Source organism: Cinclus cinclus, chromosome 2 (genome assembly GCF_963662255.1).
Source record: "Cinclus cinclus chromosome 2, bCinCin1.1, whole genome shotgun sequence".
NCBI classification, from domain to species: domain Eukaryota; kingdom Metazoa; phylum Chordata; class Aves; order Passeriformes; family Cinclidae; genus Cinclus; species Cinclus cinclus.
In genome coordinates this window covers 37,934,239-37,962,164 of record NC_085047.1, presented here as the reverse complement: position 1 = coordinate 37,962,164, position 27,926 = coordinate 37,934,239, and the positions used below count along the sequence as shown (strand labels likewise).

The window sequence follows — 27,926 nt, the reverse complement described above, 5'->3', positions numbered from 1 at the left end:
CTTAGTGGTTTCTTCCTTTTTATGTTCTTCCTGAAATTGTTCTATGCATTTGTCCTATTTTTCTCCCTGTTCAGTAAATTGTGGAAATAAGTACTAGAAGGACTGAATTAGCTGCTAATGTTTTAAAATGGGAAAGTGATTATAAGTCAAAAAATTTTCTAAATTTTTGCCATGTCTTACCTGAGAATTAGACCATCATCTTTTGTCTAGTAGTTGTTTTCATTAGGGTTATGAAGTTATCAGAAAACACAATAAATCCTGTCAATAAATGTTGACATTTCTTCCAAATTAAAAATTTAAAATTTAAAATTAAAATTAATGATGTTTAAGGTTTGGAAGTTATGTATTCAAAAGAATGTTAGAAAATAAGGTGCTGCAGTGCCATCTATTTTTGTAACCAAATATTCTAGTCTTCAATTTCATGGTCTAAACTACCACATATATCTTCCTTTTCAAAACTGTCTGTAGCAAGATTAAAAATATTTTTCCAGAACTGTGCTGCTTAGTGTGTCCCTTTAAAGCATGATAAATTCCCCTTTCATTATGGAGTAAATTAACTCTTGCAGGTCTTCATCTGAAAAATGATAAAGTAGGTTAACCAAAATTAAATATTCAACTTACCTCAAATTTTCAGGACTCTGCATTCCTAAGAAATGCATCCACTCTGTGAATAATGTCTATTATAAGCCCTAAGAAAGTAAAAAAAAAAAATGTTCAGAAGAGCTATAAAAATTTGTGTGTATCAATAGGAAGATGATTGACTATATTAGAATACTCTATGTATCTGTAGGATACACAGTTTAAAGATACAAGTAAGAAATATGTAATTATTACAGTGTTGGAAAATATACTTCATGGTAAGAGGTTCAAGGATTTACATACCCGTACAATTTAAGGAGGTCAAGTTCAGAGGGCCTGCTCACATTTATAGCAACTTGATACATGTGAGGAACCAGAATTTTATAGCAGAGGTATCTGTAGGAGTACTGAAAGAAGAATAAAATGCTCAGCAAGCTGGAAGCTGACATTTAGATGTGTTCAGGAAAGAAGTGTATGGTAATTCTAATCAGTAGCAATAATTAGCTGTTGAAAACAACATGTCAGAAGCAGTCCAGGGACTGACTTTTCATCACTGAAATTTTGAAAAATTGGTGCATTCTGAAAAAGGTGCCCAAGAGCCAATAAAACATTCAGTGTGCAACTTTTAGTATTATGGCATGAAACCAAATTAAACCAGAGCTCCAGGACCTGTCCTTGTCCCTTCTCATGGTATGGGGGTTTAACCTAGACCTTCTTTAAGGTTCCACTCTAGGATTCCATGACCAATTTTGAGACGGTGGGTAAATTTTACTCTCTTTGTGCCTTCCAATTGGTGCTTCCACTCTGCACACCACTGTTCTTATTTTCCTGTTATGGATGATTAATCCCACAACCTGTTATAGATGCTGATGAATGACTGAGTGGAAATGCCTCCCAGGGCATGGGGAGTTAGAAAAGTCTTGAGCAGCTTCAAGGGGGCAAAAGTGTTAACGTAGTGCTGACTGGGGGAAGAGTGGCAGGGTGGAGGGGGCATTTCAGAGCCCCTTGCTGTTGCTGTATTCCTTCCTTTGCTTCCTTTTTCCCTCCTTTGCTTCCTTCTTTGTTACTTTGCTGGCTTGGATTTTATTTTGGTATCCCTTGGATTACGAAAGTTATTTTTCCTCTCTTGAGAAAGAAAACAAATAAGTCCTGTATTGAAAGAATCAAATGCAGTGTATGTTTCAGTTGTATTGAAGGAAGAGCAGTTAGCTGGTTGTGTAGAAGACCATAGGACGGAAAACATTCTGGAAAAAAAAGAAGTTAGCTGTCCCTGAGGAATAGCTTCTTAAACTATGTTCTCAGAGCTAAAGAAGATATTTTTTATTTAATCATTGTTTTGGTTTATGAATAGGGGTAGTAGGTATTTTGGTTTTAGAGAGGACTCTCCTACCATGCTGTGTAGTGTGAGAGGTGTGTCTGTATGCTGTGGTGTATTTTCTTACCCATTTTGTTGTTGTTGGTAACTTCTAGTCAAAAAAAAACAAAGCAAACCAAACAAGTTTAACAGAAAACAGTTCCAGATATCTATGGGTTTTTGTTTGTTTTTTTTTTTTTTTTTTTTTTTTAATATTGTCTAGCAAATTACTGGTAAAAGGAAGTGCAATTTTCACTTCTCCCAATCTCACAGTGATAATGTTCTTGTTTCTCCCAAGACCATCAGTCCTGGAGCAGTAATGTATGTGGCTTCCTGCCCTGGAAATTCTCCTACCTGTCTCTTGTTGCTCTAGGTCCTATTCTTCCTCTATCTCCTTCCACTCCATACCCTCACAAGTTGCTTAGCCTTCCCACTGGCCCTTCTGCTGCTGTCCATGCTACCTGTTGGTGTGCTGCAGCCTTAGTGACATGTTAAATTCTATTGGGGCAGGGAGAATGCAAGGTGACACCCACTCTAAGGAGGCTGAGTTTTGAGACTGGAAGTGGAAGAACTATTCCAGCTATAAGGATCTCATGGACACTAACTAGGAGCTGTGAAAGCAGTCAAATCTCCTGGTTTCAGAAAAGTTCTCCATCTGGCTCTGTACTTCTACACCTTTACCTCTCCTTCTCAGCTTGTTACTTCTCTGCCAGTCACTTGTTCCTCTCAACACTTAATTGTGTGCAAGTACAGTGTGCCTGTGGGAAAACATTCTAGGCTTTTGACTATTTTGCATGACTGTGCAGTGCATAATGATGTTCTGTGTGCACAGGTCTGCTTTTAATTAGCAGTGATTCCATCTGAGTTGAAACAGCATTGAACCATGGTTTATTCTTTTCAGGGTTTCAAACTATGACATCTTCTGGTATACACACAACCTTTTCTTTGTCTTCTATATGCTGCTGATGCTGCATGTTTCTGGGTAAGTAAATGGAAAATATTTTTACTTTTCCTGAAGCACAACCAGAAGGAGCAGTTTCCTTGATTGCTGCCTTTCCCAAGCTTGCTTGAGGACAGTGGGCCAACTCTGGGATGAGACGTTGTCCTCTGGTGTGTGTTTAAATAAAGATCAGGCTGTAGCTTGGAGATGTGTGTGTTACAGCCAACTAGCATGCAGTTCTTCACTTTCAAGATTACTCCTTTTCCAGTTACGTTGCTGAGTGTCTGGTGAGAAATCAAGAAAACAATTTCTTTTTCTGCCCCCTCTTACCTGTTTGCTGAGACAAGAATATGAAGCAAAGTTGCTCATCCCTTGCATTTTCCTTTCTGCCTTCCTTTTTGATTCCAAAGGAGAGGGAAGGGATGGTGTCTCCCTAATTACCTCTTTCTCTTTGCTTACAAACTTGCTAGTTATTCTTCTTTTCAAAAACATCAGAACAATGTTTATGTGCCATGAAGCTGATGGTCAGATATGTATCAGGCACAAACAAAGGTTTGCAAGGTAAAGCATCTTCCGGAAGTTATGACATATGTCTGCATGTATTGGGGGTTGGACTAGATGACCTTTAAAGGTTCCTTCCAACCCAAACTATTCTATGATTTTGTGAAAATCTATTCCATTAACATCTCTGAAGTTTCCTCGGTGGATGTAGATGCAGAGTGTGGAAAAGGGAAGGTGTATTTGAATGAGGTTTATTTCTTCATGTCATCAAATATCCACTGAAACACAGGGTGCTTGGATTTGTGACACTGAGCCCTGCTGCTTAAAGTAAACGTGGAAAGGGAATTAGGCCGAGCAAGACCATGGTAGGAATATGTTGTTGAATAAAATATGCTATTTGAGAAATAATGAGTTCAAAACAATTGAAACTTCTGCACACAATTCTAGTTCTCAGTGAGTTTGATAGGGTTTTTTTTGTTTGTTTGTTTTTTTGGAGTTATTGTTTGTTTGGGGGGTTTGCTTGGATTTCTTTGTTTTTCTGGTTTGGGGTTTTTTGGTTCTTTGTTTTTTTTTTTTTTCAGCGGCATAGCACTTTTTTATAGCTGGGGAAGATGAATCTTACCTGTTCTCCCCATTCTAGGCCAGGATGAACTTTTTTAAAATTATTCTTGACAAGTGTTTGTCAAATTCTTTAAAACATCTGGTGACTGAGATCCTCTGACCTCCCTAGGGCAATCTGTTCCAGTGACTGCCTTAGGGGTATTTTTCATGTCCAGTTTAATTAATCTCCTTCCCGGTATTATCCTTTGCCCATTGTTTTCCTAACCATGTTCCATTTACTGAGTTTGCAAACCAAGGCTGCAGTAATACAGCAAGCATTGAACAGGCATATTCTGGTACGCAGCCTCCTTAGTATTGAATGACAAAGGTATTTAGTGCAAATCTGAAAGAACTGAGTGTCAGAAGTGGGAGAGGAATGAGTCATGGAGAGTGGGAGTCAGTTCAACTTTAAGATGCCTAAATGTAGGTCTCTACATGTTTTCTCAGTATCTTTCCCATTATGGTCTAATGAGTTCTGTTAAATACAGCCAATGGAGCCTGAGGGACGCTTCATGTCGTTTGCTGTTTCAGAGATCTACATTCAGGTGAACTGGACTGATTCCTGGCTCCATTAAAGATCAATAGGCTGTGTCCACAAGTTGCATGAGGGGTGATTTAGATTTGACATTAGGAAAAATTTCTTTACCAAAAGCGTTGTCAGGCACTGGAGCAGGCTGCCTAGGGAAGCAATAAAGTCACTATCCCTGGGGGTATTTAGGAGATGTGTAGATGTGGTGCTTAGGGATGTGGTTTAGTGGTGAACATGATAGTGCTGGGTGAATAGTTGGGCTTTGTGATCTTAGAGATATTTTTCCAACCTAAACTATTCCATGATCTCTTTTGAGAATAAAGGAAGCTTAGATGCCCATGCTTAGATGCCCAAATTACTCCTGTGTGGGATGTCTTAGAGATTTGCAGATGCATAGCCAGTTACTGTACAGAGCAAGGCATTTCCTGTGACTGAACTGTGCAGGCAGGTTGAGTGAGGTTTTACCTGTCTTAGGAGTAAAGTATTTCCACAGTATTGCTGCATTCTTGTTTTGTTTCAAACTGTTGTAGGTATGTTCTTACAGTATCCTTCAGGCAGCCAACCACTTCTCAGCAATATATGAAGTGATGTGATTCATCTGTCATATGTTAGTGATTTGTTTGTTTGTGGAGAGCTCAACCTTTCTGGGCAGTGGTCTTGGGTGTGTAAGACTTACTTTTCCTTGACACCTTCAGAAATGAGAGTTACTGAGCTGCTCTTAACAGGCAGCTTTGTAATTAATCCCTGACTGAGTCTCAGCTAGCATGTTTGTAATAAGTTAGAGATCACTGGAGACTGGTTAACTAGAGATCACTGGAGATCACTAGAGATCACTGCTCATGTTTGCAGCTACTTTCAAGGCAATCCTCTTTCAGGATGACCTGAGAAGAGAGAAGCTGTGGGAGTCACTGGCACGCAAGGTTCACTGGAAAAATATTGCAATGCCTTTGATTTCCAGCTAAATCCATGAGGTACCATAATATTTATGGAGCAGGGAACTAGCATAATGCTAGGGGTATCTGTCACTTTGCCAATATGTGGTGACCAGCAGTGATGCCAGATGCAAGTGATAGGGATGATTGAACAATAAATGCAAGCAGAAACATGGGTGTAGGTGCAAGGACACTTCCCAAGCAATTCTCCCAGGGTCAGATGTGGAATTTAAGAGTGAGCAGGCTTAACTTCCAAGCTGACATGATTCACTGGACCATGTAGGAAGCTTGTTACTAGCTGTCAGAACTGCATTTTGGTAGGGATGATTGCCAGCAGCCTGTCAGAGCCCATTTAGGTTGGGAATATTGCAGATGTCTTGGTTCTCTTTCTTCTGAATTAAACTCTGTTGCTGCTGCTGTATGTATATTGAGGAGAGGAGGGGGGAGCACCTGTCCTTATGTTTGATTGCATACTTGAGCTGAGCCTTCATAATAAGGCTTGGCACTCACAGGGCATTTTCTCAGTAAGCCTCATTTCCCACCCAGCACCATCCTCTACAGGTGTCATTCAGCTTTTTTTTTTTTTTTTCCCTATTCTTCCTTGTGGTTTTACTGTCATCGAATCTAGATTTGGAAACAAGTAGTACTTCTAAGGAATTTTATTGCTACTATTATCTGTTCTTCCCTTTTTTTCAGTGATTCATTTGTGTGCTGAGATACCCCAGAGCGTCTTAGGTTTCCAATTCTTTCTTCAGTTTCTAACTGCAGCTTCAAAGTTCTCACTTCATTTTACTGTAAATTTAACTTTGCTTAAGGAAAAATAAAATAAGGATGGACCTCATAAAATAATTTGCAAGGAAGGTTCCTTGGCTATCTTGCAGGGCTTTCTTTTTTCCTTCTATTTGTATGCAAACCTATTTGTATGATAAACACCAAGTAGTGGGAACATTCCTGCAGTTTATGATTTGGCAACTTAGGCCACTTCTGCTACAAGATTGCCTTGAAAACAGGGCTTGCTGACTGTAGGGAGGATGAGTGAAAACAGCCTGTGTGTAATTGAATTGGAAATGTGATTTTAAATTTTTTTTTCAAGGCCCCCACAATATTTTCTCCCTTTCAAGCAGTATTAAGCTTGAGGCTGTTCAGTGGGGGAGTGCCAAGTGAGCTGGAAAAGTTAAACCTTCCTTCTAGTGACAGAAGGCTCTATTGTTGTAAAGTTTCAATCTCATTGAAAGTCCTGAAGGCAAATGGAATAAAATTTTTAACAGAGGACGAGGCTTGTGACGGCTTTCTGAAGTCCTCTCTGAATGAAGATAAGTTGTTTGTTATTTACTTGAGTGTCTTTACTATTTTTATTTTCCTGTAGGGGAGTGCTCAAGTACCAGACCAACTTAGAGGAACACCCTCCTGGTTGCTTTAATCCTAACAAAACGCTCCGACAGAATCTGACTGTGTCAAAGGCTTTTGAGGAGCTGTTTCCTGACTATACTACTGAGCCTTTCCCAGAGGACCTACCAGTACCAGAACCCTTTGTACAAAATGGCTTTATGAGACTTTGTTCCGAGGAGCCCAAGTTCCAGTCACACTTCCCAGAGGTCTGTATGATCCGACATTTCAGGTATTAAAAGCCATGCCAAGCCTTTCAGTCAGCCATAACCACTAATTATTGCTTTTCCAGACCAGATGTTTTAATAATGGAAAATATTATTAAAACCTTTTGAGGCATTCAAAGGTTTGGTGGGGAAAAAACAATCTGTATTTAACCCTGAAGTTCATTACAGTGTGATGCATAGAACAGGGAGGGTGAAAAAAATGTCAAGAGATTGGCTGCAATGTTCTTTTTTGAACACCGTAAGAGATGTATTGATGCTGCTAAAAATGTGATTTTACAGCATAGCATTTCAGAGCAAACATTTATATAACATTTCGTAAGGTCCTTTTGTAAGCATCGTGTGGCAGTAGTTAATTGAAATAATCAAGCTCCATTTGTTCTCTTTTTTTACCATGCGGATGCAAGTCCTAATACTCATTTCTGGGTTGCAGTTGGTTGTGGTTTGGCTTTTATAGTCTGTTGTTTGCAGACAAGCTTGTTTTATATGTGGCATGGGTAAATGAGTATGATGACAGTGGGGACAGAAAAGCCTTTTTTCTGTTTTCCATTTTCCTTTTGTTTCTTTCTGTTTTATGGCAGCAGCTTTTTCTTCATCCATAATTTTCTCTTTTCTTTTGAGAAAAGATGAGCTGGGCTGTATTGGCAAGTAGCCTGAGGAAGCTTGCAAATATGGAGTTGATGAGTCCAAGGCCCACCATTCAAGATGGTCCCATAACAGACCCCACAGGAGTTTCTCTTTATTATTATCATCATTGTTTTCTGTTGAACATGTGTCCCCCTTTCTAGCTGTACTGGGAACCCATTTTTCTGTGGAGCATGTAATCCTAACAAGAAACAGTTAATTCTACATTGAATTCATCTAACAAAGCTCTTTGGATTGGTACTTTGTTATGATAATACTCCTGAATTATCAGCATCAGTGTGTAGCTGGCTCCTTCTGACCCACAGGACAGCAAGGAGTCTTCTTAAGTGCTTAAGATGCCTCCTTTAAAGCCATTAATGGGAGAGAGTCATGGAAGGAAATGGCTACTTGGTGTTCTTCTGACAGCTTTGAAACACTCCAGGACTTTTTTGGATTTGGAAATATTGTGATACCAAGTTTATAAAAAGAAAAAAAAAGCTGTGAGCTACTGAAAATTGTAAGGCTTTTTTGTTGAAAGTAAATGCTCTGCTAGTTGCAAGAGATTTTGATGTGTAATGTCAGAAATTGGGAAGGGACGGAAGATGGATGAGACTTGAGGGCACTTCAGTGCCACAGCTTGAATGACTGAGCAGATGTGGAATTAGTAGATAAGTCTGCCATAAGCTATTGGTAATTGACTCTTAGGATGGGGTTTAGCTGAGCAGCTGCAAATGTCTCCATCTGGAGTAGTCACCCAGGACTGCCCATATAGTCAGCACAGAGAAATGGGCATTTCCAGGGCATTTTCTGTCTAGCATAAACCTCTTCCATGGGAGCAAATAGACTGATTCAGAAGTGCTCATTTCTCTCTCTTGTCTATGATGTTACACCAGTTTAATATCAGCATAATTTCTACAGCACAGGAATGCAGCTTTCTTTTACTTGAACCTGAGATGGCTATAAGAAGGTTAAATAACACTGCAAGTCAGACAGCATCTTTCCATAAATGTTAACCATTTGTGTAGTACTCTGGCCTGTGTAGGTATTGCTCCTTTCATTGCTGAAACCAGCTGCAATCTAACTACCTAAAACCAGAATAACATGGTAACAACTGATGTCATTAGCATTTTTTTCCTGATGAGTTTTGTGATTGAAATTTCTTGTGCTTGTGGGTGATGCTGCTGGTTAGACTGTTGAAGGCTTCAGAAAGTTCTTGGGTTTCCGCACGTAGAGAGAGGCGTGGATGTTAGATGTGAAGTGAGATCCTGAAGGCACTCATGTAGCTGTGAAAATAGAAATCAGAAAGTTAAAAGTCTCTGAGGTAACATGTTTCTGTTCTCCCTTAGACCTGGTTCTGGATTTCTGGACCCCTGTGCCTGTACTGTGTGGAGCGGCTGTACCGCTACATCCGCAGCAATAAACCGGTCACTATAACCTCTGTAATAAGCCACCCCTCCAATGTCCTTGAAGTTAGGATGATGAAAGATGACTTTGAAGCAAGGCCTGGTCAGGTGAGTTAATGTGGCGCTAAAAAATCACTTTGCTTTCGTGCAACATTGTCTGTAGGGATGACTATCACTTTATAAGTACTAGCCCATCACTGAATGTTTTGAATGTATCCTCTCTACTATTTTATTTCAGTATGTTATTCTCCACTGTCCGAGAGTGTCTGCCCTGGAAAGCCATCCATTCACTCTTACAATGGTAAGAAATAGTGTTCTTTCCTGCACTTTCTCTTTTATTTATATTTGGTAAGCAAATGGTCTTTGTTTCTCTCAAGGTGACAGTTCTTTCCAGCAGAGCTCATGTTTCATTTATGAGGGTACCAATGAATATGAAATAGCATGATTATTATGTGTGACAGTGCTCAATACATATTTAATTTTCTCCCCTGTTGGGGAAAGGAAAATGAGAACTTTTTAAAAAGTCTTCCACAAGTGAAAACCAATAATAAATAAATCAATAAAATCCATGTGATTTTGAAAGTTATTTTATAAAAGAAGTTTCAGCCATATTTCTAGACCTTAATACAGAAGGGGCACAAATTATAATGGACTTTTGCCACCTTTCTTTTTCAATGAAAACACATTTCTGTGACTACCTCTTTCGAAGTTAGAAAAACATCAAGTTAAAAAAATAAGTTTCTAAAATTGTCTTCTGCTTTATAAAGAGATATTTTGATGACTAAAGGTGATACATCAATGAGGTCATACAGTGTTAGGAATACTACTTACTCAGTTGGTCTAGAATGGGAACTGAAACCTGTGGAAAGACTGGAATAATATGCAATTGTGTATAAATAGACCTGAAGTTCTTTGGGAGTACATAGTGCAGAGACCTGGTAGATTCTGCTAAAAAAAATCCCTGTATTTACTGGCTATATTGTTAGAAAAGGAGAGTCTGAGGTAGAGTATTAGTGGAAGCCTTTTCCTTCCAATAGGAGTAAACGCTTTTGAATTGCCTGAATTGGACATTCTTCTTGAAGAAGACTGTGGAGATAAATGTTCATGTTTGATTGCTTTCTTTGGACTGATAACCAATAGTTTATTCCTACAGAGTAATAGCTAGTGCTGTGAAGCAATTGGGATGTTTTTTATGCTACCTGATATTCAGAGGGCACAACCAGGTCCAGTTCTTCGGGGTTTTGGGGTGTTTTATTTTGTTTTGTTAATTTACTCATCTGTATGCTGAGCTAGGAGTCACAGGAGAATCCACACTAAATTCCACCCAAAATCAATTTTTTTCCAGAAATTAATCTCACTTAAGGGAAGCTGCCTCTGGATAGCTTGGTGAAGCACTAATGGCAGAGTTTTCATGGCTATTTGCTTTACCAGTACAAACCAGAGAAATTTGTTATTTACCTGTTTTTAATGGAAGTAGTCACTTTTTAAGACTGTCCTCTGTATCGTGCAAAAAGATAACCTCATAGGGGATGCTGAAAAATTACATGCATAAATGGATTTATGCAAAATGGTTTAGTCAGTATTTATTTACTTTTTTTTTTACATTAGTGATTGGAACATAAATTTCAAGAACTTAGTTTAAGTCTCAGGTAGCTCTTTCCACTCATTTTGCCCTGGTGTAGCTATAGTGCTGGTCTGTACCAGTGGGCACATCTCATTTAAATGTGAATCTTAAAACATCATATTCCTCATTTCTCACTGTCCATCTCAGTCAAAATTAACATGATGGCAATAATTTGATTATTATTAGTAAATGCACAGCTTGGAAGCTGTAAAAAGATTTAGTCTTCTTATATTAGGACACTGCTAAAACAATGGATTTTTTGGTTTTAATTTTTAGAAATAGTGTTATAAAAAAAAATTAGTTTGGTTCAGATGAGAGTTTTTGTCAGAGAAGAGACTGCTGACACAGACCTACTGGGTGAGATCATAAGATGAAGTTGGATTAGATGTCAGGTTCCTTTCATGAATTGAGAATTTCCTCCAGTATTTAAAATGGCAGAGTATGACAATGCACGTTATGAAAACTTATTTGTGCACATCAACTTCTAGCACTAGGAGCTATGGAAAATAGATCTCTTGTTGTGAATTTGAGTTTTTTTTAGTGAACATAAGTAAGTCATTTATATTCAGATAATGTGCAGTATATTTTCAATATGTAATTGTAGTTGATAACGTGTAGTTTGTATAAGTTTTACAACCATGTATTAAATATCTAACATTAAAATTAGCAATTTCCACTCATGCACAATGCATTGTATTTTAGGTATGTAATACTAGACTAGGCAATTTCTGTTCATGCTCAATGTTTTACACTTTTAAGTGTGGTGATATCCTTCAGCATAACAGCATATCCTTCAATATTTTCTAACTATTACAAGATATGAAGTTATCACTGAGTTGCCACAAGCGTATTTTGTTGCAACATTAACTCTACTGGAGAAAGGCTGTCATTAGGTAAATTACTTTTACAGCATAATGAGGATTCTAAGTGTCTAGATCTATGACAATCTTTTTACCCAGCCTAGGCGGGGGACACATTTCCACATGTCCTTCTAGATAAGAGAATACGCCGTGGACTGATGTCCTGCTTAGAAAGCTTTTTTGTTGTTTGATATGATGCCAGCCATGGGACAATACTGGTAGAATTTGTAGGCAAAAGCTTAACTCAGTTGTTTTTCCACTCCAATCTGACCTACTTGTAGTTACCAAGCAAGCTGGGATACTACTGCTGCTCCTTTTATCGAATGATCATATTCCCTGGGTTATTTTTCCAGGTTGGTGATGGGGTGGGGGGCTTAGATCCACAGAAAGAAATTAATGAAAGGTGTGTGTGGCTTCAGGTGCTGAAAGTGCACTGCAGCATGACCTCAGCAATGACTGCAGCAGAGCTGGGGGGAAGACTGCAGCCTTCTTCCTGGCACTGTTGTCCTGCTTAGAATCACAGAATATTTTGGTAGGAAGGTACCTCTAAGGCCACCTAGCCCAACCCCCCCCCCCCCCCCCCCCCCATAAGCAGGGACATCCTCACCTAGATCAGGTTGCTCAGAGTCCTATCCAAGTCAGGGATGTTATTGAATGTTTCCAAGAATAGGGCATCTGCCAGCTTTCTGGGCAACCTGTTCCATTGTGTCACCATCCTCATTGTAAAACATTTCTTCCTATGTCTAGTCTAAATCTACCCTCTTTCAGTTTAAAACCATTACCCTGTGTCCTATTACAACAGGCCGTACTAAAAAGTCTGTCTCCAGGCTCTATGTGATGTCCTGTTCACACTGGTGAAATGTCTCACTGTGCCTAGAGCATGATTAAGAGACAAGAAATGACCATTTCAGGCATATCTTTGTACTCCAAAATGTGGGTAATAACCTTAAGTGGAAGGGAAGGGGTGAGTCAGCATGAAGGAGTTGTGGAGATATTTTACTAGTCCCTTCCCTTTCTGAGGTTGTGAAATATTTACAGTTTAGCTCAGTTTCTTACATAACACCAGGGTGGAGGAACACACAGGGAGGCTGTGTAAAGGCCCTGAACCCACTCCCATTCCATTCTGGCAAAGATCCCATGTGTTTAGAGCCAGAGGGAGCTCTGAATTGTAACCAAGTGAGCATAAATAGGCTTTATTCTTTTTGCATCCTGCCTTTGGGTGCTTTACATTCATAAGGTCCCCTTGAGCATTCTGTTCTCCAGAAGTGAGAGCTGAACAGTTGAAGCTCTCTCAAACTTACTTTGTGGGACATGTGTTCTAGTCCCATCATTATCTTCATGGCCTTTGTCTGGACTCTGCAGTATGTTCATGTCTCTCTTGTGGTGAAGAACCAGCACTTTATACTCAAAGTGGTGTAAAAAGTGTGGTCTCAAAGTGTGGCTTCACCAGTGCTAAACAAAGGAGGATCACCCACCTCAACCCTCTGGTAGTGTCACTTGTATATTCTGAAATTCAGACACTTGGAAATACCAGTTTTTTCTCATGAGCAGTGTGATTTCCATTTTTGAAGTGTGTTTCCACTGTTTTTTGTTCACTAGTGACTTTGTACTCACTAGTGTGACTCCTTGTCTTTGGGAGGTCTGGGAAAAGTAATGGGGAGGTGGCCCAACATTTGGGATTCCTGCAAGTGACCTGCTGGACAGTTCTAGGTAGTGCATGGTGTGCCATTCACATTCACAGTGTGCCATAGTGTCTTCACTGCTCCATTGCTTTGATTTCATTGCCACAAAGTTTTTTTAGCATGTTTTATGATTGTTTTTTTTTCACTGATTTTTTTTATGCAACTGTACGTATCTGTTACTGTGCTGTGTAAGACAGTGTGAGTCACATTTTCAGTCCTGTATGCGCTCGTGTCCAATTTACTTATTTTAGGTAGGGCATTATTCCATCTTAGAATTGAATTTGAGCAGAACATAAGATATTTTCATGTTCCAAGATATTTTCATCTCTAGTAGGTAGAATTACGTGCTGTATATAAATACTTCAGTTGAGTGTTTATAAATGGACAAATTATTTTTGTGTGTTTTCCCCTTGATGAACTCTTTAAAAGAGATTTGTCTTTCAGATCAAGTACAAGGTATGGTCTGGAGATCAGACCATCCAGAGAAACATGCTCTACTTCCTGAGACTGACATTTCTTTATGCTTTTTGGAGGAAAGTGTGGAACTGCTCTGCTGAGGAATGCAATTTAAATGTAATTGTCTAAATCAATCTTTAGAGACCTTTGTTCTTTTTTAATGTTTTGTAGAGTGTTCTTTTCCTTCAACGTTGTTCTGGTTGCTCTTCATTTTAACCTGTAGGAGCAAGAAGAGACTGAGGCTTGCAATTTACAGTGGCATTACTTTTTGTTCCATCTCCATCATACACTTTCCCCTTGGTGTTGAGTTCCCTCTCTTTCCAGACACTTAACTGTGTTACTGATGATTTGCAGCAGATTTGAATCCATGACTGCATGCTTCCATTTTATTTATTTATTTATTTTTGTTAAGAATGGCATCAGAAGCAGAGTCCTATATAGAATCTGCTAGTGTCCGAAGTCACTTTTTCTACTATGTTTCTGGAATTTCTTGCATTAGCAAGCAGTGATTAGTAGTAATCCTCATGGAAATAGCCCTTGTGTTTTGCAGATATTAAGTGCTTCAGAAGATGTGCTGGGTTCTCTCATGAGGTCTCTGCTGAATCCACTACAGAGTCAAAGCACGAACTCTCACAAGATGCAGTTTAGACCACTTGGCTATCAAAAGACTGGTGTCTACTGCCAGCAGCTCATAAAGCTCGGTAACCTTGTTATTTCAGTAGTGTTGATTTTCTTGTGGCAAAGGAGGGTAGGAAATCATTACATCACTTAATTTAGAATTTAGACTGCAAAAGACCTTGAAATAAGGACAAGAGGTGAATCCTTTTAAATTTGGAGAAGGCTCAGATCTGAGGTTTGGTTTGGTTTGGGAAAATTCTGTTTTGCAACAAACATCCATAATTGCAGCATCAAGTAATCTGTTATTCCAATGTTTTGACAGTTTTGGCTGTCACTGGCTGCTGTCATGCCCGTTTCCTCTTTGGGGCTCAAGTCTGAATATCCTGAAGTTTCCTCTGTTGCCTTTTTGTTTTCTTCAGTTGACACACACATGCATCTAAAGATACTCCTGTTGATATTTAAACGCCTTGCATAGTAGCCTGTATAAACACTTTCTGAGCTTTTCCTGTGTCTGTATAAGAGATTCTCTGCATATCCACTGATTAGTAGCTTCATGAGTAAGAGTTAAAACAGACAAGTGGCTCAGAAGTGGCACATAAAAAGCAACAAATCGAAACAAGCCTAACCAAAGATCCCAGCCTTGAGACTCCAGGGCTTTATTAAATAAATGCTTTATTAATAATGTGGGGATCTGCTTCTTCAGACCCCCCAGAGAGTTTTGGCTCTTCATTCAATGTCTAGATCCCTGTTCTGGTCAACAGCTAAGTAGTAATCAAATACTGGCAACAAGCGGTTTGAAGCATTCTTTAAAACTAGAGATTTTGTCCTGGGTCACAGTGTGCTCTAACCTCACCAACTTTGGTGCTGCATTTAATTTGCTTTTAAATCCCACTGAAGTAGAAACTGGAGGGGTCTGGTAATAAAAAGCTCCAAGAAGTTCTGCCCTTTTGCTGGTTCTCCATTTATTTGAGCAGATGGTTAATTTGAAGCAGATCACATCAGGAGGATTTGTAATGCAACATGTTTCTTCCTTTCCTTCCACATACGGTTCTGTATGAGTAAGAAAACTCCAGAGGGAGGATAGAATTGTGTGCATTTTTTAACAAGTCAAAACAGAGTTTTTAAGAGAGGATAAATTTGCCTATGCAGATACTGAGATCCTCTCAAATCCAAATATATATTATTAAAGAAGAATACGCGCTTGATTATCCAAATTAATAAAGTAATATTGAATCCCAGGCAGAGGAACTCTTAAATCCATAAACCATCTCAGGGTAGACAGAAGAATTACCTGGGAAGTTTCTGAATGTACATTACAAGTTATATACTGTACCTGAAAGTCTCAGAGCTATTACTTAATCATAAGGGGATTTTTTAAAAAAATTTTTTTTTTTTTTTTTTTTTGTTTTGGTAGGGTGAGTTTTCCTTGTAACCGCTGCATCTCTGTTAAAGTCTATTTGGTATCTGGATTTAGACATGATGTGATTGCAAGGTAGTGGCCCCAATCTGTACATTTTATGTTTTTAAGCCTGATTCCTTGTCAGAAAAGTCTCAGCAAATTTTATACTCAGTGTAAACAACATCAGAAGTAGCACATTTGCTTTGTAAAAGAAAACCAGTGTTTTGTAGACCCAGAATTGTCTTTATCCCTGGACAGTCCAGGGTTCATTTAAAATCTGTGAAGAACTTAACAGTCTAGCATTGAAGTTTTAGCTCTATGCTTCTCTAAGCAAGAAATTTTCTACTGCATAAGGAGATGATGGAGGAACATGTGCCCTGCACTGTAAACTTAAGAAATAAACTATCCACAACAGGAAAAGCCTAGGGGCCAAATTCTGAAACACTTCGTTAAAAAATGAAAAAATTGTTGGAAGGTTGCCCGAGTAAAAAGTACGTAAGGACATCAAGAGCTAAGTTCATACTGGCATATAAATACAATAAAAACAAAGTCTAACATGATGACATTCTAATAAGATTTGTTAAATATCTTGTGCAAATAGTTATGAAACTTGTCTTTATGAGATTATTTGCAGAGCGTTTAGGGAAATTGTGAAGCATCTTGCTGGCAAACTCAAGAAATCCCTAGAGCTTGTCTGCCCTTCATAGAAGTAGAATATCTAGCAGCTGTTTGATGAAGAATTTAAGTAAAACAAAAATAGAATAGATTGATATTGCAGATGTCTTTAGTACTTCCTTAGACTTGTTTGTTTGGTTTGGGGATTAATAGTTGTGGGATCTGTATAAAAACTCTACATAAACCCTAACTTTTATTTAAAAATTCAAATCTGACTCTTTTGGTGAGATGGGAACACAGGAATTGTTACACTCAAGTTCGCTAAATTCCAAGCTTGCCTTCAGCAGATACTTTAAACAGAAGGTGGCAGATCCCTCTAATAATCAGTTTGGGGTTTTTGATTCGATGAAAGTAAATTTACAATACAATTTACAATACATAATATGCATCTATTGACTTCAGCAGGGAAATATGTTTTCTCCCATAGTGCTTCTAGTTTAGCTGTTAGGTTAGAGCAAGGTCTAGGAACTGCAGGAGAACATTAAAATAAAACAAACAAAAATGACCAATGACAGCCTTCCCTCCCCAAACAAACAACAAAAACAAAACCTGAGCACAAGCTTTAAGCGTAAATACAGTTAACATGTGGACAAAATATTTAAGGAAATTAAGTGCCTTGCCTCTTGCTTCTAAAATTAAGACCATCTGGTTGGTGGGGCTCTCTGCTTTAGCCTGGCAATCACTTAGCAACACTGTGTGAACTAGGGCAGCTCAGAGGGACACAGCAGTTTGTCAAGGTGGTGGTGATCTGACTGGAAAACCTGTTGATCCTTTAATTGTTCTTCCCATGAGTGTCTAACACCATTGAGAGCCAGTTGTGGTGAGCCTGGAAGTGGCCCATTGTTTTGCTTGGGGATGGTTGGACCTTTTTGTGCTGTTTTTTAGCTGTGTGCGTTGTTGCTTGGCAATGTGTCCATATGCCCTTGGAGAGGCAACCTTGTGCAGGAGCATTGTTCTGCTTTTTATTCCTTCAGGGACAAAGGCTTGCGTCCTGACTATCTTGAAGTGTTGTGATTTGTTTTTTTTCTCCAGAGCCAGCAACTTGAGATGCATAAGTTATATAGGCTGAATATTGCTAGGATTGAAACACTTTTCTCTGTTATAGAGAGTTGGACTTGATGATCCCTGTGTGTTCCATCCAACTTGAGCATTCTGTGACTCTGTGATGTGTAGCGTGGATGCTGAGGTGAAAGGGTAGTCAGCAAGTTTTTTCCTTGGTTGAGCTGCAGAGGAAAAGAAATGCTGATTAGTCTCTAAAAGTGTACCTTTGTAGTGCATCTGTAGCAGCAAAAGAGTAGCAGTTGGACTATTACAGACCTGCTAGAAAACAAATGACATCTCATATTATATATTCAACAATTTATTTTATGCCATATTATGTGCATTCTACAAGTACTGGTTTATTTGCAATCCTGAGACAATGCTACATTGAAAATTTGCATTTTCTTGTGGTGCGAAAGGAACAAGTAGATTTTATAGATAGGAATCTCATAGATTGAGACCTAAAGAAAACAAAGATAATTTTTAACACAGAGTAATTTAACAACTGAGATTGCAGGGAATGAATTAGCAAATGCTGAACTACAGACTCAGAGGAATTAGTGGGTGTGGGTTTGTGGTTTGTGTTACAGAGGAAGTTAGACCCCAGATGACCAGAATGATCCTTCTTGAAACTGCAGCTGCCCAGTGATGCATCCTGCAGTGTTATGGTGTGTTTTTTCCACTAGCTAGACTGCAGGTGTCTGAGGTTGTACAGCAAGGAGTATATGGCAATGGAAAGTGAAAAGTGTTTGGGATATGTTACTGCAGCTGCTTGCTGGGAGTTGGCTCTGCTATGGCAGGGCTCTGATTGAAGCCATGGGGATTTGACACATGGTGGTCTTGCCTTGATCATCCTGGGACCCCTGATACTTAGATCATGCTCCATGGTTAGGATTTCCCAACATCCAAGATGTTATGATGTCTGCCAGTTCCATTAGGATAGCTCTAAGTCCAAGTGTCTAACAGGAAAAGCTTTTAACCAGAATCCTATTTGTAAAATAACATGAAACAGAGAAATAGAGACATTTAAAAAACCTCCAAGCCTTTGAGGCTTAAATGTGTTTAAAAGAGTTAGTCCATGTAGTAACTTTTTATTTTCCTCTGAAATTTGTTCCTTACTGGATTAATTAGTTAAAACAGGGATAGCCCAGTGTCGCAGAGTTCACCTCCTATGAGTCAGGATGAAGTCAAACTACCATTTTTTGGCTATCTTCGTATAGCATGCCTGTGTTTGTCATCACTTCTCTCTATTTTCTAATGTCAGAATGAATTATTTTAGGAATGTTTGTATCAGTTCTGTATGAAACCAGACAAGCTGCAGTTTACTGAGCTTCCAAGGTTCATATTTTTTTGTCAGTTGACAAAGTTGAAAACTTTAATTTTCTTTTTTTTTTCTTAAATTTTTTACAGGAGGAAAAATAGATTGGTTGTGCTTAGTTCTTCTTTTATTCCCCCTCACATCTACCTCTTTTCCAAACATGCTGAGTCTCTGATGTGTTTCTCTTGGTCTGGGTAAGGGTTCGTTGAGTTTGGAGCAAGGATGGATTGGTGAATCAGGGTTTGCAATGCAGCTGGTTCACCCTGGCAGGCTGGAGCATGGAAACAGCGTCTCTGCACTGTTTGCAGTCCCTGCCAGGATATCTGCAAATCCTTATTAGGATCATATCATGGCTTTTTCCTCAAAGTGAAAGACTTCTTTGAAGGAGCGTCCCTTTATGTAAACAAATCCCACAACGAGCTTTTTAATTCCCCAAATCAGACACTTTGTTCTTCCAGCTGTAGCACAGATCTTCTTTGTAATTTTGGTCACTTTCAGGCCACCTGCTGCAGCACCAAATGCAGAAGGTGATGTTTGCTGTGGCACAGTTTACTTGAGAGCAGTATCTCCACTAGAGCTTGTAAGGAGCTTTAATTGCAGAGCCACTGGGAGTATGTAACTTGGGCATTGCTTTCATCTCCTTTCTTCTGATGGCAGATATTCCTCAGTGTTATCCTGGTGCATGCATTAGCATTTCTATGATAGTCAGTAATCAAAACTTAACACCTCTCTAAAGAGGCTTCACGGCTCTTGTAGTAGAGGTGCACAGAACTGGAAACATTTCAGAATTAACTTTCTATTTTCTTGATAGTTTGCTGTTGTCTCACCCCATTCCCTGCGTCCCAACACCTAAAAAGAGTATTTTAAAATACTGAGTAGTATTTCATAGCATTAAACTAACTTCAGTAAGGTTTGTCTCATTTCTTGTTCTGCACAGGATTTTTGACTGGGAGTAGATAAACAATGATGTTAAATACTCAGGATACGCTAAGCTTGAAGCACAGATATTAATAACATAGTTTTCAGTTGCTTTGTGCTGGGCTCTCATGCACAGATTTCTCCACTGCTTATCACCTTGACCAGATTTTTGTACTGGCATAGAATCACAGAATCACACAGGTTGGAAAAGATCATGAACCCAGCACTGCTGTCCCTTCCACTAACCCATGTCCCTAAGCACCACATCTGCATGTGTTTTTGAACATTTCCAGATCTTTTGAGCCCCTTCCTAAGACATCCTGTTCCAATGCTTGACCACTGTTTTGGTGAAGAAATTTTTCCTAATACCCCATCTAAATCTCCCCTGGTGCAACATGGGGCCATTATACAGTGGATATAAAGTAGAACTGCTATGATCTAGCAGTAATTAATTTGCTCACTTTGCATTCATATAAAAGCAAGGCAGAGGACAACAGAGATCCATGATCACAATAGAAAATTGGTAAATAAAATATATTTCAAGCATGTATCTATCTAGCAGTGTATTAAAATTAGTTAAATTATTCAGTTTATCTTGGCATAGAGATAGATAGTAGAGCTATGGGTACTGGTGCATGTAATTAATTGAGTGGTTTATAAACATAAAGTTCTCCAGGGATTGTTGCACAATCTCTGTGTGATAACTTGCATTTGTATTCCAGGTTAGCTTGAAGAAAAAATATATGGAAAGTTGTTTTTTTCATCAATATGTGGAACAACCTATGTTCTCTAAATTTTATCTACATATAAAGTACTATAATTTTGTTGAATGTGAAAATATGTACAGAAATCGGCATTGTAAACTGAGGAGAGTCTTCAATTTTAATGCTAAGAACATAGTTTGGTTTCTCTGAGGGTGTAAATCTGCACAGCTCTTAAATTTACCTGAATTGGATTGGCTTCCTCTTGGTTTTGGAGAAGGGCCAAATGCTTTCAGATAACTTGATAAATGTAGATATTCATACCTGTAAAATCTTTCACTTGTTAAAGGTATAGATCACTTGAGGTTAGAATAAGATGAACATTATTTCATGCAATTACAGTATGTGCAGCAGTTAATTTTTGTATCGTAGCATTTTAATCAAATGAGTGCAGCAAACAAGTTTAAAATGTGGAAAGAATTACTGAAAAGCATTTATGACCTTTAGTTTAATGATGTCTACTCTCCCTTCTCATTACAGACTATTCAAGTCAGTGATTTCCCTTTTTGGAAAACAAGGTTGATTTAAGGAAAAGGACCTAAGATAAAGTTGTTTTAATATTTTTTTTTTGATTTTAAGATTGACTAATCTTTATAATTTTCTACTGGACAGTGTACTGAGCAATAAAGGGAGAGTAAGGGGGCTGCATGTAGCCCCTCAATAAAATACAGTGGATTGTTTTTTAGGGCTCCCAGGTTAAAAGCAGCAGGGGGAAAATGAAAATGTTATTTGCCAAAACACAGTTTCAAAATAATTTTAATTGGTTTTGTTCACATCCTCAGAGAGGGCATGATGTATTTCTGAGGCCACTTTGGCACACCTTTATTTAGCCAAGGCAATAACTACAGGTACTTGTACATGATGGGAATTGTCTGTCTGGAAAGGAGCTCAGCAGAGAGTGGCTAGGGAGTCCTGGTGAGCACCAAGTTGACCCTGACCACACAATGTGCCCTTGCAGCAGAGAAAGCCACCAGCAAAGGCTTCCTGAGCTCTATTAGGCAGGGTGTTTCCAGCAATGGAGAGAGGTCACCCTTCCCCAGTCAGTGATATATCTGAAGCCCTGTGCCCAGTTCTGGACTTCCCAGTACAAGAGGGACATGGATGTGTTGAAGCAGAAAGAATCATGAGGATGAGTAAGGAACTGCAGCATCTCTGAGTATGAGGAGAGGCTGAGAAAGCTGAACTGAGGGACGAATGAAGAAAATAGAATTAACCTCCTCAGAGGCACACAGTGACAGGACAACACAAAGTGATATATTATATAGAAGGTTTCCTCTGGACCTAAGAGAAGCCCCACTTTTTCTCTGAGGGTGGTACAGGTTGCCCAGGCAGGCTGTGGAGTCTCCATCCTTGGAGACATTCAAAGCACAATGGGATGCTCTCCTGGGCCACCTGTTCTTGCAGACCCTGCTCTGGCAAGGGGATCAAAGCAGCCAATCTGCACAGGTGCATTCTAGTCTCAGCTATCATACCATTCTGTGATTTCATGAAGGTGAAATATATAAGAGAATATTTTCGTTGCACTTCATTACACATTCCTGGTGGTCTGTTAATAACACAGGAAAATTTACCCACTTTCATGATTAAGCTTCTGAAAAACTGTCTTTGAATATTTCTTAAGATGCTGGAATATATTCTCCAACAGTCTGGAAAAAGCCACAATTACTGTCTGTAATTGTGTTTACAGAGATGAAAGAGGTAAAATAAGTCTTCTGTGCAGTAAAAAAATGTAAATACAAATTTCAAAGTTAAAATTATAGCCATATAGGAAAGTCTGAAAGTCAGAAGAGGCCTGTGGAGATCATCTGGTTCAACCTTCTGGTGCAAGGGCTGTGGATGAGGTTATTCAGGGTCATGTGAAGCTGAATTAGCAGGAGAAATGGTACCATTTCCCTGGTTGCCTATTCCATGATGCAGAACATTTTTTTTTATATCCAGGTGAAATTTCCCCTGAGACAAGTTCTGCTCCTGGTCTGTTGTCTTGTTGCTATGCACGGTACTGAAGAGAGAGAGCACCTTCATCTTCCCTATAGCTTTCTTTTTTAAAGTTATTGCTAGATAGGCATCTCCCCAAGGCTTCTCTTCTATGGGTTACCCAAGCACATTCCCTTATTGACCTCTCTTTGAATGTTAGGCTATCCAGTCCTCTTACTGCTTTGGTGGAATGGATCATCCAAATTCTTTCTCTCTTTTAAACTGGGGGAAATTCACTCCAGGTGGTAGCCCAGGTGGGCATGTTTCTTCTGGTAAGATTTAAAAGCCCAAGGAGATTTTTCCAGACTCTATGAGGATGTCTCATAGCTAGTTATAAATATGAAAATATATTTCCAAAAGTCTAAAGTGAAATAAATCTCACTTTTATGGGATAGTTTTCCAAGACAGTGCAGAAAAGAGTTAGTCATAAGGGTGATGTAAAATATAGTAAGTTTAAACCTATTCTGGCAGGAAATAAGGGGTATTCTGCCATTAACTTAATGGAAGCAGGCAATAACATCTTGTAGAAGATGTGCTGAACTGGGACTGTGGATGGTTGGACTAAGAAAATCAGTCAGCCTCCTGTGAAACACAGAGAGCGCTGGGGCAACCCAGAGCAAAAAACCCTACAGAAACCTCCAAAAGAGACCTTTTTGCTGCCGGTCTAAAACTTCCCAACTGAGGGGCCACTTACTTGCCTTTATACGGAGAATTAGGCTTGATATTTTTGTTGAAAGATACTGCAATGAGACAGCAAACACTGGCCTTACTGTGTGAAGTTTGTCTGCATCCCTGCATCTGATGTGTCAATAGTAGAGTAGTGTTTCCATTCTGTTGTTGGTACCCTTGCTGAGTACTGCTCAGTGAAGTGGCTGTTACAAATCACACCCCCAAGCAAGCATCCAAACTCCTCTGTGAGCAGGAGAAAGGGTTAAATCTGAATGGATACTAGGCATGCTTAGCTTCCCCAACTGTGTTGATGACAGACTTGCTTCTTTAAGGGTACAGCTGCTTGTGTGGCTGTTTTGGAATGACTTATTTACACCAGGTTCTATCTTAACAACTGTATTTTTAATGCATTTTGCTATTTTTTTTGTTACTCAGAAGTGGTGCTTAATATATTTAATATTTTTAGTGCCCTACAGATACCAAAGCAACGTTTGGGGTCCACCTAAAAGTAGTAGGAGACTGGACAGGTATGTAGAAAAACAATTCCTTTTCAGAGACAAATGCCTTTACTTGAACTTTTCTCACTTTCTGGCTTCAGCACAATTGTTCCTTGACTGTGGTGTATTATCACTAGAGATTGTTCATGCTGGTTTTCCCGAAATTGTTTTTATTACATTCTTGATGCAATCCCTGCTTTATTCAGATGTACCATTTCTTCAAATAACATGTTTTTTCCAACTACTAACTGATCTTCTGACTGCACTGTAATAATTTTCAGCATTCCTCCATTTCTGCCTCTTTTTCTTGTTTTTGGGTAGCCTGCTACCCCTACGCAGTGCGGTGCCTCTGTACATAGTAGTGTCTGCAGAAATGTGCAGCTCCCAGATAAGCGGATTTTGATGCCAACAGTTTGGATGGCAGCCAGGTTAATTAACGCCTGTGGTACACTGAGATTGCAGGTTTGCTTTCATGTTCTTTCATGCTCTTCCATTGCTCTTTGAATGTCCTCCAGACCAGGGGTGTAAGCCAGGATTCCCTGCAGAGGAGTAGGGCGATTTGGTGCTCCCTGTCACAGTTGTATACTCAAGTGATAGTTGTCTTTATTCCTTAGTGTCTGACTTTGTTCTTGCTCAGCATAGCATTTCCTTGTAAGGAAGACAGATACACAGCAGGGTCTGGTTCATTTCTTATGAAGAAATGTTCTCCGTGTTAATTTATATCAGCTTGTGTGTTTGTGGAATGGAGTCAAATGAGATTGTTGCCCTAATAGGGATTAGACCAATGCAGAGATAATAAGTCTGTGCATATCTGTTGAACTTTCCAGTCTGGCTGCATACTTGCCTCTGCAAGACTTCAATAGGCAAAGGCTGGGAGGGCAATGCCATATGCACATGTGCTCCATAATCCCCCTGATTTTCTCTCTTGCATAAAGTGTTGGCCAGACAAGGGCAGATTAGCCTTTGGTCTGCCTCAGAATGATGGCTCTTTTGTTGTTAAACATCATTCCTGTGTGGGAGGTGACAGCAGGCTATTTGGGAAAGTGGGATGGAGAAGTACTACCTAAATGATTTTTCCAAAGTAAGTGGCATCTTTACAGTTTTCTGATTACTTCTGTGGTATGAATTGCTTTCTTTTAGCATTTATGTATAATCTTCCCAAGTCAATCTATAGTGTCTCCTGAAAGGAAGGTCTGCCTCAGCTGGACTGTGTAATATTCAGGACAATGTCACATTACAGAGACCATTTATTGTGGTAGTTTTGCTAACCAGAGATATCTCTCCCAGTGTCAGATGTGCTGTTGAGAAACAGACGGTTTACCCAGCCCTTTATGCCCATCAGTACCAGGGAGCCCTGCTCCCACTCATTCCCTTGAGCCCTGTGACAAATAATAATTGTCTGTAATCTGCTGACTGTTTGAGGAAGGATTATTATATTTGCCACATTCTTTATTATCTTTCTTAAGCGTGCTCTAAAGGCTGCTACTGCAGACAGGATATTAGACTGGAGGAGTTTTTATGAGACATTCTGTCATTTGAGGTCTTTTCATGACCTATTCTCTCAGCCTTTATCCTATTTATTAAAATTCTCTTTTGTGTCACCGTCTCCCATTCCTGACAGTTTATACCTGACACCAAAGAGACCTGATGAGATTTATTTCAGAGAACTCAATTACAAGCCTAAACTAAAAGGCTACAAGAGAGGTGCAGATATGCCATGAAATGCATAGGAGAACTGGTTAGTTGAGGTATTTCTTCTCTGGATAGCTTTAGCTTCTGCTGCCTGCACCTGGGAGATACGGTGAAGGAACATTTCTTGCCACTTACTGCAAGGACAGGAGAGGGAGTACAGATTGCTGGCAAAACAATTCGGCACGTTGTTTCAGGTCAAGTCTCTTAACAATGTCTCTGACTGATATTTTGAAAATGTAATAGAATACCTTGTTTTGTAGGTTGGGAAACCAACTGCAGGTCAATAGAAAAGAGGTAATAGTATTTTCAACTCCTGATGAGAAGTTGCTGTTGATGGGAAGCCATTTATTGCCCATATCGAGTGTACATAAATTTAGATTTCAAATAAAATAAGCTGAAAGAAGTAGCTTTTGGAAAAGTCAGTCATTCCGGAAACAATACTTTGCGTAAGAGCCGAGGCTTAGTAGATTTTCAGGCTGTTACTTGCTTCTTAAAATCAATTATTTGAATAATGGAAAATGTAGGACAGAAGAAGTAGGTAAGAGAGGAAGAAGCTACAAAAACAGTAGCTCTGAGATCTTTGCAAACCAGCTGGTAATCTAGACACCCTGTTTCATGCTCCATTCAAGTGAAATGGTGCTATCTGAGCTTGCTTGGAACAGCTGAGAATCTGCCCCCCTCAGAAGCAGGTTTGGATAAAAGCAGACACTTCCCTTACATTATGTAAGCACCCACATAATTTTCCAATACAAATCTGAGATCTCCTATTTCTCACCCGTGTTGTGCTTGTATTAATAACTATATAGTGCTTAACTTTCATGTTCATCACAGAGAACAGACACACAGGCACTGGTATTGCTGTAATGTGCCCTCAGATGCCTTTGGAGCATGTATTTTCACCTGAAATGGTTCCCATAGCTTCTTTTGTAGTCCTCTGACCTGTTTATATGTCTAGTTTAGGATAAGACAAGTCAGGCCCCAAGCATGCCTTTTTCTCTTCATTCATTGTAAAGAGTGTGTATATATATCTATATATTTATATCTACCTCACTGCCTCAGAGGTAGGTAACTGCCAACTGGTTGTGATTTTTCCTATATAAATGTTTCTAATTTGATTTTTCCTTCCATCTTTTGCCATGTGCCGTGGATATTGTGAACAGGGGAACAGCTATCATAGATCTTCCTAAAAATGGGTTTGTGATTATGCAATTGCTGTCCTGGTGCTGACATGTGACTGCTAAAGTCAGCCCCTTTTGTATTACCAAAACATTCCATTGCACTGTGAAATCTCTGGCTGTGGAGCACGGCTTAGTTGGACAGTCAGGACTTGGGTGCCCAAGTTAGGATGTGTTTACAGGGGTTGATCTGTGGTGATTGCACACATGCAGGTTGGTTTCACCCTGTGGTGCAGAGCTGAGCCAGCCTGTCTTCACTTCTTTGTGGCTTCTTCAAGCTGAGCCAGCGGTTGTTTAAACCCTGCAGTAACATTGAGGGTCCTGCAGTGGCTCATGCACAGGTCAGAGCTGTGAAATGCATGGATGAGCTAATAAGCTGATCTTGTTACTGGCCATCCCCTCTAAATATCTTTTATGTTCTGCTTCTCTTGGTACCTTTGGTCACCTATTTTTCCTTTGAAGTAATTGTTGGCTTAGTATTTACAACACAATTTTTTCAAGTTTAATTTTTTTTGTCCCACTTACTGTCTAATTTGTCTTCAGTGTTGTCATCTATCAGCCTTTTGTCTCTTCTGTGCTTGCTGCTGCTGCCTCAAGTACTACAGCTTGTTTAGTTTTAAAGCTGACATTTCATCTGGCACCTCTGGAGGAAAAAAGAGAGACCAAGAGCCATGCCTTGCATCCAGCAACTTGACAGCAGTGAAAAAAAGACATGGCAGTGTATCAAGACAATGTGTCTCATTCACTAGACAAACTTCAGGGTGTGAGTCAGAAAGTGATATTGATGATGCAGCAACAACAGGCATCAGAAGCTGTGCAGCGTGTTTTTGTGGAAAACAAATACGCAGCACTCAGAGGTGTTGAGGTGAACTGCATGCCTTAAGGCAGTGGAGCACTGCTGTTATGTTGCAGTGTTGCTGGAACAAATTGATGTGGCATTGTGTTTAGAACGCAGATGCTGTTCTGTGCTCTACAGTAATTTGTATAATTTTTATCTAGTAGTGGCACCATCCTGCTGTGTAGTTGTGTATGTTCCTAGAGACACTTTCAAGGCTTATCCTGAGCACTGTGGTATTTATTGTGGGGATTCCATGAGAGCACTTAAGTACCAACCATTGAATCTGAGAGTTCTGTCCTATAGGTTGCTAAATGTTGTGGCAACAGGAGGTGGTGATGTGTGCAGGAACTGTCCACAAAGAGCCAGAACAGACAGATTATGGAATACTGCTATGCTTCATTCTAATAAACTCCAGCTCTCATCAGAAAATATATATCTTTGGGGTTTTTTTTTGTTTTTTTTTTGTTTTTTTTTTTTTTTGCTGCAGATAGGGTTATTCCTGGTCACTGGGTCATTCAGGTGCAGACAACCTTAATTGGAGTCCTGACACAGCATAATGGGAATTTTTGTCACGTATTGTCACAGTCCTTTTTCTGGAAGGTTCCGTGTTGGAGCAGGAAGTTTCAGGAGGGAAAAAACAAACAAACAAACAATTTT

The 27,926-nt window shown here is 39.4% G+C and overlaps 1 protein-coding gene across 2 annotated transcripts in view; it reads left to right on the top strand.

The window, feature by feature from the left end:
- NOX4 (NADPH oxidase 4) overlaps positions 1-27,926 on the top strand; it is a 98,033-nt gene that overhangs the window by 17,802 nt on the left and 52,305 nt on the right. For both annotated transcript variants that reach the window (XM_062514223.1, XM_062514222.1), the window contains exons 8-12: positions 2,835-2,915; positions 6,802-7,030; positions 9,016-9,180; positions 9,311-9,373; positions 23,534-23,594. In XM_062514223.1, the coding sequence (XP_062370207.1) occupies positions 2,835-2,915; positions 6,802-7,030; positions 9,016-9,180; positions 9,311-9,373; positions 23,534-23,594 (599 nt within the window). The remainder of the gene's footprint in view (positions 1-2,834; positions 2,916-6,801; positions 7,031-9,015; positions 9,181-9,310; positions 9,374-23,533; positions 23,595-27,926) is intronic.